General features: G+C 45.8%; 1 protein-coding gene across 4 annotated transcripts in view; it reads left to right on the top strand.

The window, feature by feature from the left end:
* PMM2 (phosphomannomutase 2) overlaps nt 1-13,004 on the top strand; it is a 35,306-nt gene that overhangs the window by 4,596 nt on the left and 17,706 nt on the right. For all 4 annotated transcript variants that reach the window (XM_003916512.4, XM_009195958.3, XM_017953170.3 and 1 more), the window contains exons 3-7: nt 2,593-2,669; nt 4,155-4,246; nt 9,144-9,243; nt 9,703-9,778; nt 11,046-11,161. In XM_003916512.4, coding sequence (XP_003916561.1) covers nt 2,593-2,669; nt 4,155-4,246; nt 9,144-9,243; nt 9,703-9,778; nt 11,046-11,161 — 461 coding nt within the window. The remainder of the gene's footprint in view (nt 1-2,592; nt 2,670-4,154; nt 4,247-9,143; nt 9,244-9,702; nt 9,779-11,045; nt 11,162-13,004) is intronic.

Raw genomic sequence — 13,004 nt, forward strand, 5'->3', positions numbered from 1 at the left:
GTGGCTGTGTCTTTGCACATAGTAATCTCTCTGCCTGGAATACTTCTTGCTTGTACCCGTTCACTGCCCTTCTAGCCCCAGTCAGGCTGGTCTTCAAATTGTCCCTCTGACAGCCCCCCTCACCTCCCCATCACTGGAACAGAATCTCCAGCACAGGACCCCAAAAAACCAGAGAGGTTTTTGACCCCTTCACTGGAGATTCTGACTTGATAGGTCTGTGGAGCCTGGGAATCCTATTTTAGTAAGTACCTCCGAGAGATTCTAGTGTACAACCCTGCTAATGTAGCATTCTGTAATTATTGTAAACTATCCGATTATATGTTTTTGAAGAGCAGGAGTATGAGTTATTCATCTGCATAGCCCCAGGGCCTCCTGGCCTGTAAGAAATTGTAAGTGGATGCCAGGCGTGGTGGCTCACGCCTGTAATCCCAGTACTTGGGGAGGCTGAGGCGGGTGGGTCACCTGAAGTCAGGAGTTTGAGACCAGCCTGGCCAACATGATCAAACCCCATCTCTACTAAAAATACAAAAAATTAGCTGGGCGTGGTGGTGGGTGCCTGTGCCTAGCTACTCGGGAGGCCAAGGCAGGAGAACTGCTTGAACCCAGGAGGCAGAGGTTGCAGTGAGCCGAGATCGCACCATTGCACTCCAGCCTGGGCAATAAGAGCGAAACTCCGTCTTGGGAAAAAAAAAAAAAAAAAGAAATGTAAGTGGAGAGGTGGATGAATTGATTGTTCTTTTAACCCCTATTGTCCCCAGAGTCCTCACATCTTGAAACCAGCTCCTCTAGAGCAAGATTTCTCAACCTTCACACTATTGATATTTTGGACCAGTTAGTTCTCCATTATGAAGGCCGTCCTGTGCATTGTAGGGTATTTAGCGACATCCCAGGCCTCTACCCACTAGATGCCCACGGCATACACACACGCACACATACGGCTCTGACAACCGGAAGTGTCTCCAGACATTGCCAAATGACCTGTGTGTAAAATCACCTCCATTTGAGAACTACTGTTCTCAGAGATGTAATATCTTACAGTCCAAATCTGTGTAGCCTGTATTTATTGGATCCCCATTACTAGAAGAGTAATCTCCACAATGCCTTTAAAAACTCTTGCACTTCCACTTCATTTTCCTGGTTGGTCTCCTACTTAGAAATGCTATAAACCACATACTGGGGATCATGAAGCCCTGAAAATCCTGTTACCTCCTCATGATCACCCTTTCTGCGTCTAGTTGTGTATTTAACCACTTGCTCAGGGAAGTTTTGTGTAGGGTAGCGTAGTGTCTGCACCTTTCAGAGACATGCAACAATAGAATCAAAACATTCACCAGCTAAAAGACAGGTGAAGGCCCACCTGTATCAGAATCTCCTGGGAAGCTTATTAGAATAGGAGTGTGGGGGCCCCACCCAACACATAGGGGATCTGCATTTTAACAGGTACCTGAAGTTTGAGAATCCCTCCATTAAGGTTGACAGCATGGATAGTTTCCAAACCAGACTGATTATAAGAATCACCAAAGAGTGCTTTGTTTTGTTGTGAGTCAGAGTCTTGTTCTCCGGCCCAGGCTGGAGTGCAGTGGTGCAATCTTGGATCACTGTAACCTCTGCCTCCTGCGTTCAAGTGATTCTTGTGCCTCAGCCTCAGCCTCCCAAGTAGCTGGGACTACAGGCGCCCACCAGCACGCCCAGCTAAGTTTTAAATTTTTAGTAGAGATGGGGTTTCACCCTGTTGGCCAGGCTGGTCTTGAACTCCCGACCTCAGGTGGTCTGCCCACCTCGGCCTCCCAAAGTGCTGGGATTACAGGCGTGAATCACTGTGCCTGGCCACCAGAGGTCTTTTAGGGCTTTTTTTTTTTTTCTTTTTTTTTTTTTTGACATTAGATGGAGTCTTGCACCGTCGCCCAGGCTGGAGTTTAGTGGCGCGATCTCAGCTCACTGCAACCTCCGCTTCCCAGGGTCAAGCAATTCTCCTACCTCAGCCTCCCGAGTAGCTGCAATTACAGGCGCCTGGCACCATGCCCGGCTAATTTTTTGTATTTTTAGTAGAGATGGGATTTCACTATGTTGGCCAGACTGGTCTGGAACTCCTGACCTCATGATCCACCCGCTTCAGCCTCCCAAAGTGCTGGGATTACAGGCGTGAGCCACATGGCACCCAGCCCAAAGAGCTTTTTAAAAATATATTTAGCCTGTCCCTCAGCAATTCTGATTCAGGAAGCCGGAGAGCGTAGCTTGGAAATCTGCACTTTCACTCACTGCCCTGGTTGCTGCTGGCAAACCATCAGCATCGTGGACCAGCATCTTCCTTTACAGACAGTCAGGCTGAAGTCAGGGACGTAAGATAACCTGTCACCAAGTCTCTAATCTCCTGCCCAGTCATCGTTTAAATATGTAACCAAAAAGAGCCATTAAAAAAAAAAACAATAAGGAAGGTTTTTCCATACTCTTCTCTTAGTCTGTAAGATGAGATGGTCTCTCACAGTCCTTGCTGGAGTTTAGCGGTTTTATTAGTGGTCATTGTTAATCAAGGAATAGAAACACGGGTTTTGATTCTTTGCATTCTAAGTGTTTTTTTGGTTTTGATTGTAGTGGTTGAAAAATATGATTATGTGTTTCCAGAAAATGGCTTGGTAGCATACAAAGATGGGAAGCTCTTGTGTAAACAGGTAGGTTCTTGAGTATCCGAATTACTATATACTATTAAAAGTGTTTTCTAAAAGGGCATTTCACATTGAATGCCTCTGGGAAGATGAGGAACAGGGGTAGAAATGAATCTTTACTCTGTATTCTTTTTGTTTTGAATTTTGAACCATGTGACTATTACTATTCTAAATAACTAAATTTTTATACTTTTTAAATATAATATTTCTTTTCTTGTTTTGTTCTGTTTGTTTGTTTTTGAGACGGAGTCTTGCTCGTCACCCAGACTGGAGCTGGAATGCAGTGGCACGATCTCGGCTCACTGCAACCTCTGCCTCCCTGGTTCAAGCAATTCTTATGCCTCAGCCTCCCCCGTAGCTGGGATTACAGGCACACGCCACCACACCCAGCTAATATTTGTATATTTTTAGTAGAGACAGGGTTCCACCATGTTGACCAGGCTGATCTCCAACTCCTGACCTCAAGTGATCCTCCCACGTCAGCCTCCCAAAGTGCTGGGATTACAGGCATGAGCCACCACACCCAACCTTTTCTTTCTTTTTTTTTTTAAGAAGATGGGGTCATGCTGTGTTAACCAGGCTGGAGTGCAGTGGTGCAATCCTAGTAGCCTAAACTTCCTGGGCACAGGTGATCCTCTGCCTTAGCCTCCCAAGTAGCAGGAACTACAGGGACATGCCACCATGCCTGGCTTTAAATCTATTAATAACATTTCTGTGATGATAAACCTAGAGCAGGTTGCCTCATTATAAGCGTTGGGTTTTTGTTTTTGTTTTTTTTTTTCTTTTTTTGTGACAGAATCTCACTCTGTTGCCCAGGCTGGAGTGCAGTGACTCAGTCCTGGCTCCCTGTAACTTCTTGGGTTCAAATGATTCTTCAGCCTCAGCTTCCCAAGTAGCTGGGATTACAGGCATCCACCAGCATGGCTGGCTCATTTTTGTATTTTTAGTAGAGACAGAGTTTCACCATGTTTGCCAGGCTTGTCTCAAGCTCATGACTTAAAGTGATCCACCTGCGTCAGCCTCCCAACGTGCTGGGATTACAGGTGTGAGCTGCCACACCTGGCCACTATAAGCATTTTTAAGAGGTACTATGTGGCTCTTAGTAGTAGTAAGATCATTCTGTTCAGACGTAAGAGAATGCTGAAGTGAAACAAATAAATTTTCTGTCAATATCTGGCGATATTTTAATTGAATAAAAGTGGCAGCAGTTAGCTCTTTGGGCCTTACAGGAAGCATTTGAACAATAATGAGTACAAAAATCTTGGGTAATGAAGCAGCAAACGCTTTTGACTAAAGCCTTTCTGGCTTGCCTAATGTTTTTGACCAGAGAAATAAGAGAAGAAATTAAAGAGGCAGTGAGGCATGTCACCATCACTGCTGTATCAGCCTACTGATTTTCAACAATAGTGGCTGACGACCCTGGGTTTGCTATAAAGCTGTTTTGAAAATGCTCCTGCTGAATCAAATAACTCAAGTATTTTCTTCATCTAGAATATTCAAAGTCATCTGGGTGAGGCCCTAATCCAAGATTTAATCAACTACTGTCTGAGCTACATTGCGAAAATTAAACTCCCGAAGAAGAGGTGGGTTTGCTAGTAACAAAGAGGCATCACTGGAACATAACGTAGTGTCATATGGTGGGTTAATGTGGGCATTCTCCAAATAGGATTATAAAATCACCTAAAGAGTTGTAAAAACAAAGTCTGATATTTAACCTGCCCCTTGACAGTTGTGATTCAGAAAGCCTGAGAGTCGAGCTTGGAAATCCACGTTTTCTCTGACTGCCCTGGTGTTGCTGGTTCACAGCAGGGTTCAGTAGCCACCATGGGCCAGCGAATTTAAATCCGAATGCCAGCACTTAGTAAGGAATAATTGGAAACAGTCCACAAAGCCAACAGTACAAGAGTGATTATGTAAATGATGGCTTGTCCACATGATGGAAATTTATACAGCCATTGAAGCCCATATGCTTTCAAAGGCTGTCAGTGAGAGGAAACAGCAGTGAAGCAGCGTGTACAAAAAGCAACAGAAGCCCTGGATTGGGAAGTCTCAGACAGGAAGCCTTCGGGGTAAAACCCAAATCTGGTTGGCCTGCAGTGTTAAAGAAAATCTGGATTAATTACCATCATGTAAAAGTCTGATTTTACTTTTTAAAATTTATTTATGTTTTTATTTTTGAGATGGAGTCTCACTCTGTGGCCCAGGCTGGAGTGCAGTGATAGGATCTCGGCTCACTGCAACCTCCGCCTCCCAGCTTTAAGCAATTCTGCCTCAGCCTCTGGAGTAGCTGGGATTACGGGCATGTACCACCATGCCCAGCTAATTTTTTTTTTTTCTTTTTTTGCATTTTTAGTAGAGATGGTGTTTCACTGTGTTGGCCAGGCTGGTATTGAATTCCTGACCTCAACTGATCCACCTGCCTCAGCCTCCCAAATTGCTGGTATCACAGGCGTGAGCCACCACACCCAGCCTAATTTTATGTTTTAAACATCTGGATTTCTGGCTTCTGTTGGCAAATGTGAGACCTGGCTATTCCAGCTCCCAGTTCCCCCCTGGCGGGTGCCACCTGAGCAGCTGCCACCTGACCCACGGACCTTTGTTCCAGTCTTTCACAGACTGCTTCTCTCATTTTCTGACTCTATAGGCTTTCTTTTTGTTTTTTGTTTGTTTGTTTTTGAGAGAGAGCATCTCGCACTGTTGCCCAGGCTGGAGTGCAGTGGCATGATCATAGCTCACTGCAGCCTCAACCTCCTTGGCTCAAGTGATCCTCCTACCTCAGCCTCCTGAGTAGCTGGGACTACAGGCACATGCTACCATGCCTGGCTAATTTTTTAATTTTCTGTAGAGACAGGGCCTTGCCACATTGTCCAGGCTGGTCTGCAACTCCTGGCCTCAGGCGATCCTTCCACCTCAGTCTCCCAAAATGTTGGGATTACAGGCGTTAGCCACCGCCCCTGGCTTTCATAAATGTTTGGTTTGGGGACCTACTTTCTGCCATGGGTACAGTTATCTCAATTCCATTTTTAAAATAATAGTAATACTAATAACGATGAACATAAATGCCCACAGTGAAAAGACTGGCAGGAAATAGACCCAAATGTTAACCGTGGCTATTTCTTGATGGTGAGTTTGCAGGTGATTTCTTTGAAATCCTTCTCATTTTTACCCCCAGTTTTCTTTCTCGCTCTGTTGCCCAGGCTGGGGTGCAATGGCGCGATCTTGGCTCACTACAACCTTCGCCTCCCGGGTTCAAGCTATTCTCATGTCTCAGCCTCCTGAGTAGCTGGGATTACAGGCGCCCACCACCAGGCCTGGCTAATTTTTATATTTTTAGTAGAGACAGGTTTTCACCATGTTGGTCAGGTTGGTCTTGAACTCCTGACCTCAGGTGATCCAGCCACCTCGGCCTCCCAAAGTGCTGGGATTACAGGCGTGAGCCACTGTGCCCGGCCTTCCCAGTTTTCAGTACTTACTGTGTAACACCTTAATCATCAGGGTCGAAACAGGGTTTAAGTGGCAATTCGATTTCAGTGCAGGCTGTACTTCAGAGGCTGCTTCACACTATTAGGATTCGTAACCTGAGCGCCTCCTGCTCAGCACCTCCTTCCAGAGTGCAGGAATGTCCCTTAGCCCAAGGAGACCTGCATGAGACAGGCCGGACCCGGACTTTGTTATTGTTGCAGCTGGGTAATGGGCATGTGAGGACTCGTCCTATTCTGTTTAGTTTTGTGTGTGTTAGAAATTTTCCTTGGCAAAAAGATAAAATATACAAATATCCCAGGTCAGTTCCGTTTTTACTCTGGACCGAGTGCTAAGGGAGGATTAAAATAAAAAAAAGGCATAATCCTGTCCTCAAAGAGTGTATCATTTAGCAAGGGAGAGGCATGTGGAGAGCCATAATTCCAGAATAGTAGAAGAGATTTGGTGAATCCAGGAGGCAGAGCTGAGACCCACCTTGACCCACATTTGTCCACATTTGCCTGACAACACTAACTACATATCCCACGATGGCCAGGCAGATGCAGTGAGACTTCAGAGAGCCCAGGTCTTTAGGGAGGAACTGATTGCTTGGTAATCCACCTTCATCCTTGTTTTGGGGAAGGCTTTCTAAACTGCATCAGCTTCTCTCTGTGCCTTGAAAATGAGAAGAAGAGTATGTCCTTGAGTAGGGGGGAAATAATGGAGCTGTTTTTCTGATCATTAGGACCCATAGCCCTAGGGTCACCCGGGGCATGGTCACCAGTCCCCTAGTGCCTCAGTGCTCATACAGAAGTGGTAGAGGACAGGCTGGGCCTCCACCAACTCCGGGACGGCCTGGACATGGGATTTTTGAGAGAGATGTTTAGGCTTGCATATTTTGTTACATAATTTGCCTGTTTCTCTGAAAGTTGAGCACAACAGGGGAGAGGATCCAGCTGATGGAGGTTTTGCTGTTTTTACTTTGATAAGTATTCATTGCTTCCCAGTTTACAGAGTACCTTTACATAACTGGCACGTTGATTTTAACAAGGCCCTTTGGAGGTGACCAGAGCACGTGCTATTAGCCTTTCTGTAGGTGAGTAAGAGGAGGCTTGGAGAGGTGCCCAGAGCCACACTGACATGGGATTAGGTCGTCAACCCTGCACGTGGCATGTGGCCTCTCGGTATTTCCGATGGCCAGTGCCTGGAGAACAGATCTGTGAGATTAAAATAGTAAAAAAAAGATCAGGGAAAATATTTCGTAGGATTCCCAGGCATCAGCGTTTAGAACTGGAAGACACTTTTTGCTGCGTAGTTTGTCAGAGAATGCTTAAATTTCATTGGTCAGAATGATGTCTAGTTTACAAGTTATCTGAACTTTTAAGAAACTGGGTGGTTTTCTTTTTTTGGTTGTGGGGTTTTTTTTTGTTTGTTTTGTTTTTTTGAGGCAGAGTCTTTGTCACCAGGCTGGAGTGCAGTGGTGCGCTTTCAGCTCACTGCAGCCTCCACCTCCCGGGTTCAAGTGATCCTCCTGTCTCAGCCTCTCAAGTAGCTGGGACTACAGGCATGCACCACCAGGTCCAGCTAATTTTTGTATTTTTAGTGGAGACAGGGTTTCATCATGTTGGCCAGGCTGGTCTTGAACTCCTGGCCTCAAGGAATCCACGCACCTCAGCCTCCCAAAGTGCTAGGATTACAGGCATGAGCCAAAGAAACTGTTTTCAGACTCATAGTGGAAACAGTGGAAAAAATCATCTTTTTGTTTTTTGTTTTTTATTTTGTATGTGTGTGTTTGTGTTTTGAGACGGGGTCTCCCTCTGTTGCCCAGGCTGTAGCGCAATGGTGCGATCTTGGCTCACTGCAACCTCCACTGCCCAGGCTCAAGCAATCCTCCTACCTCAGTCTCTCAAGTAGCTGGGAATACAGGGGTGCGCCACCATGCCCAGCTAATTTTTGTATTTTTTGTAGAAACGGAGTTTCGCCATGTTGCCCAGGCTGGTCTGAAACTCCTGAGCTCAAGCCATCCACCCACCTTGGCCTCCCAAAGTACTGGGGTTATAGGCATGAGCTACCGCACCCAGCCAAAAGAACATTGTTAAACATCTTCATTTGAAGTGACTAAACTAATGTTAGTTTCTCATTTTATGTGATCAAATCAAACATTTAGGAGCTGTCTGCTAATGGGTAAATTGAATTTCCTCAGTTATTACTGAGGCTTGTTGGACAATTCTCAGAGCCTTTTTTTGTGTAGCTTTGCTTGGTACTAGCAGTCTGTTCAGAAGCTCAGTAGCAAGATAGATGTCTGGTACATGTATTTTCAGACTCCTCAGGGAAGCGACTGCTGTTGCCAGTGCTGGAAATCATTTTCATAGCTCTGTATTAACCATACAATTATCTGCCCTATAGCAGCACTGTGCAGCAGAAACAGAAAGTGAGCTATGTATAATTTTAAATTTTCTGTAGCCACATTTTGAAAGAATGTAAAGGAAAAGGTGAGATGCCTGATATATCTAAAATATGACCCTTTTTTTTTTTTTTTTGAGACAGGGTCTCACTCTGTCACCCAGGCTGGAGTGCAGTGACGTGATCTCAGCTCACTACAACCCCTACCTCCCAGGCTCATGGAATCCTCCTGCCTCAGCCTCCTGAGTAGCGGGATTATAGGCACGCATCACCATGCCTGGCTGATTTTTGTATTTTTTATAGAGACAGAGTTTCGCCGTGTCATCCAGGCTCAAAATACGACCATTTTGACACAAAGTCAGTATACAACGTGACTGATGTGACTCCATTCCTTTTTCATACTAAGTCTTTCAAATCTAATCTCAATTCATATTAGCCACATTTCAGGTCTCAGTAGTCACAGTAGTTCATGGCTACCGTATTACACAGCACAGAGCTGAGAAACATTGACCACACTGGCCTCTGCTTTTTAGAATTTCCCAAGATTTTAGGCTGTTTATGATGTTTCCCAAATAAATAATGTGTTTTGGGGAACCTCTGTCACTCTTTCATTCCCAGGGGTACTTTCATTGAATTCCGGAATGGGATGTTAAACGTGTCGCCAATTGGAAGAAGCTGCAGCCAAGAAGAACGCATTGAGTTCTATGAACTCGATAAAGTAAGTCTTTCTGAAATATCTTTGGTGAATAGCTGGGTTTATGGAAATAAGATATGGCCCCATGTGGTGGTTCATGCCTGTAATCCTAACACTTTGGGAGGCCAAGGCAGGAGGATCACTTGAGCCCAGGAGTTCAAGACCAGCCTGGGCAACATAGTGAGATCTCATCTCTACAAATAATAAAAAAAAAAATTAGCCGGGCATGGTGGCACACACCTGTGGTCCCGGCTATTTGTTTGGCTGAGGTGAGAGGATCACTCGAGCCTGGGAGGTTGAAGCTGCTGTGAGCTGTGATCATGCCACTGCACTCCAGCCTGGGCAACAGAGTGAGACCCCCATCTCAAAAACTAAACAGATAAATAAATAAGATATTCATACCTTGGTGGCTAGTAGTTAAAAGTGTGCTTTCTAAACTGCAATACAAGAGACAATTGGCATCTTTTTTTTTTTTTTTCTCAGAAGGAAAATATAAGACAAAAGTTTGTAGCAGATCTACGGAAAGAGTTTGCAGGAAAAGGCCTCACGTTTTCCATAGGTATTGTATATATTGTTTGTGTTACAAACTTGGATCCCCATTTCCTGGAATTTGTTGTGGGCCAGTGAGCTACTGATAATGGAGTATGTGCAGTTTTAGGTGGGCAGGAAGATTAAATGAGCAGTCCCGTCTGTAGACAAAAAGCGGCCGCTCTCTTTTCTGCATAGTTAGCCATAATAGGACTTGCCTAGTCAAGAAACAGCTTCCAGACTGTTGGGCTTGCTTCTAAATTCTTACCCAACAGGATTCTTCCCTACCTGCACTTCTCTCGTCAGAAGACGAGCACTTCGATTACTAATGAGTAGGAACTTCTCACACCTTTGGGCGGAAGAGAAGCACTATAGTGAACTCCGTAAGGGAGACATGGAATTGAACCCCTTAGGTAAACGAGACCGACGTCTTGGAATCATACAGTGTTTCAACAGCAGGAACCTTAGGAGCCAATTGGGTGGCTTTTACAGATTAAGAAACTGAGGCCCAAAAAGGAGAAGAGACTTGTCCGAGTTCACAAAGCTGTTGTTTACACAGCCAGTGTGTGAACGCTTCTGGCGTCCAGTGCAGAGTTCTTCCTGCAGCATGGATGTCTCAGGCTTGTCTTTCGTTAGAGTATGCCTGTCAAATGCTTTGCACACCGATTTCTCTTGTCAGGGCTAATGAGTCATTGCTCAAAGCCTCCTCATTGTACTAGCTTTCATAAAGGTAGAGGTTGTAGGAAAACTGGAATGGCAAAGGGATTATATTTAACAGATGAGTGGGTGGGTTTTTTGTATTCCTGAACTGTGAGATGGACATCTTTCTGACAAAGCTTTGAAAGGTTTCTTGTTGCCCACGAGCGCTGCCTGTAAATCACCTTCAGTGAGGATTCTCATTTTTCCTGCAAATATGCTGGATGCAGCCTGCTTCCAGGCATTTCCCACTGAGGGTGTGTTAAAGCCCGAGACGAGCACAGCAGAATGAGTTTTCATAAGCATGCTTCCTTTAAACCACATGCTTGACAGGGCGCTTAAATGCAAATGCATTTCTCACTCTGAGTTGGCATTCTGTGCCTCAGTTTTAGACCTACGTGAAATAATGCTGGAACAGAAAACATGATGTAGAATTAATTTCTAGAACCTATCCATGCAATAGTCTAAGTAGCAAACTAGAGTACTGAAAATCAACCTTGGCACCCCACTAACTGACAAAGAGTAAATTGGTTTTTTTCAGTGACATATCATTAGCCCCTTTTTCACCTTTTGCTTGTATGTGCCCCATCCCCACCCGGCAGGAGGCCAGATCAGCTTTGATGTCTTTCCTGACGGATGGGACAAGAGGTATTGCCTGCGACATGTGGAAAATGACGGTTATAAGACCATTTATTTCTTTGGAGACAAAACCATGCCAGTAAGTAGAGAAGTGTTTGTGCAGCTTCATTGTTGCGTTTGAGCTTGAGGGGGAAAATTGACAACGGGGCTGTTTTTCCTGTATCTACACTTTACCCACAGGCCCTGCTCAAACTGAGCAGTGGCTTCTGTCCTGGAGAGGGGCGTGATTGAGCCTCCTTCCCCTCTGAGCTCAGACCCGCGACACCTCTGTAGAGGCGAGGATCACACTGCGTGTTAGTTGATCCTTTTTGGTTTGGCTTTGGAATTAAACGTTGGCCACCCCATGTGCCTTCCAGAACGCCAGTCCCCAGTGCCACTGTCAAGCCCTGTGCGTTTCAAAGCTCTGCCTGTTTCAATCTTATCTTTCCACTGTATTTGTCCCCCTGAGGCATTCATTCTAAGTTGAACACGAGGGGTCATGTTTGATGGGAGGACAGGGAATGATCTCATGAGCCTGAAACTCAGGAAAGGGCACCAGCGACGGTGAAGAGGCCAAGTGAGTCCCAGGCATCACACGTGGTGGGTACTTGGAGCTGCCCCGAAGGGATGTCAGAAATCTCAAGTCCAGGACCACCAAATCTAAACTGAGAACTGAGAGCAGAGCCCGTGTTACAGGCCAGGGCCAGCAGGAGGAATACACAGAAGAATTGTCCCCAGGCGTCCTCCACCCAGCTTTGGGCCAGCTCCTTTTCTTTCTCTTTATTTTTATTTTTATTTTTTTGAGACCAAGTCTCGCTCCGTTGCCCAGCCTGGAGTGCAGTGGTGCAATCTTGGCTCACCGCAACCTCTGCCTCCCAGGTTCAAGCAATCCTTGTGCCTCAGCCTCCTGAGTAGCTGATATTATGGGCATGCGCCACCATGCCCGGCTAATTTTTCTATTTTTAGTAGAGATGGGGTTTCACCACATTGGCCAGGCTGGTCTCAAACTTCTGGGCTCAAGTGATCCACCCACCTCGGCCTCTCAAAGTTCTGGGATGACAGGTGTGATTTTTAGTAGAGACAGGGTTTCATCAAGTTGGCCAGGCTGGTCTTGACTCCTTGCCTCAAGGAATCCACCTGCCTCAGCGACCCACCCACCTCGACCTCTCAGTTCTGGGATGACAGGCCGCGCCCGGCCCCATCACCTTTTCAGTTCCTCTCATCCTCTGGGCCCCTCTGCCTCCCTCCCACATGCAGCTTGGGGGTGTTGGTTACCTTACCATCAGCAGGCCCCTGTCAGGCTTTCTCGCCATCCTGCACCCAGCAGGTGCATCATAACTGCTGCATATTCAGAGTTTCTCATCCCTCTGATCTCTGGTCCACTCCAAAATCCTTGCTGCATTGCTAAGATCTACCCATGAAAGGTTTGCTTTTCAGCAGGGCCCCCACGCCACAGTCTTCCAGCAGGAGGGGTACTCGGGGATAGCAGAGGCTTGTTTCTTCTTGTCAGAAGGATAAAACTGGAACCCGTAAAGGGTAAGGGACTTGCCCAAGGTCACACAGCTAATGACAGAGCTGGTGGCACCAGAAGAAATCTACCTCTTCTTTGTATGTTTTAAATAGCTTTATTGAGGTATCATTGATCAGCAAAAGCTGCACATGTTTAACGCGCACAGGTTCATGAGTTTAATCATTGTGCCCCTTTGGTTTTGGGGGCCGTTTGGGATTTTTTGTTGTTATTGTTATAAGACCACTTCTCATGAGATATTCCCTCTTAACAAGTTTCTAAGTGTACAATACAGTCTTGTTACCTATAGGCACTTCTGTTTGTCCAACAGATCTGTAGAACTTACACATCTTACCTAACTGAAACTTTATACCCATCGAACAACTTTCCATCTCCCTCCTCCACCAACCCGTCCCTGGCAACCACCGTCCTTTTC

This window comes from Papio anubis, chromosome 18, assembly GCF_008728515.1.
Source record: "Papio anubis isolate 15944 chromosome 18, Panubis1.0, whole genome shotgun sequence".
NCBI lineage: Eukaryota > Metazoa > Chordata > Mammalia > Primates > Cercopithecidae > Papio > Papio anubis.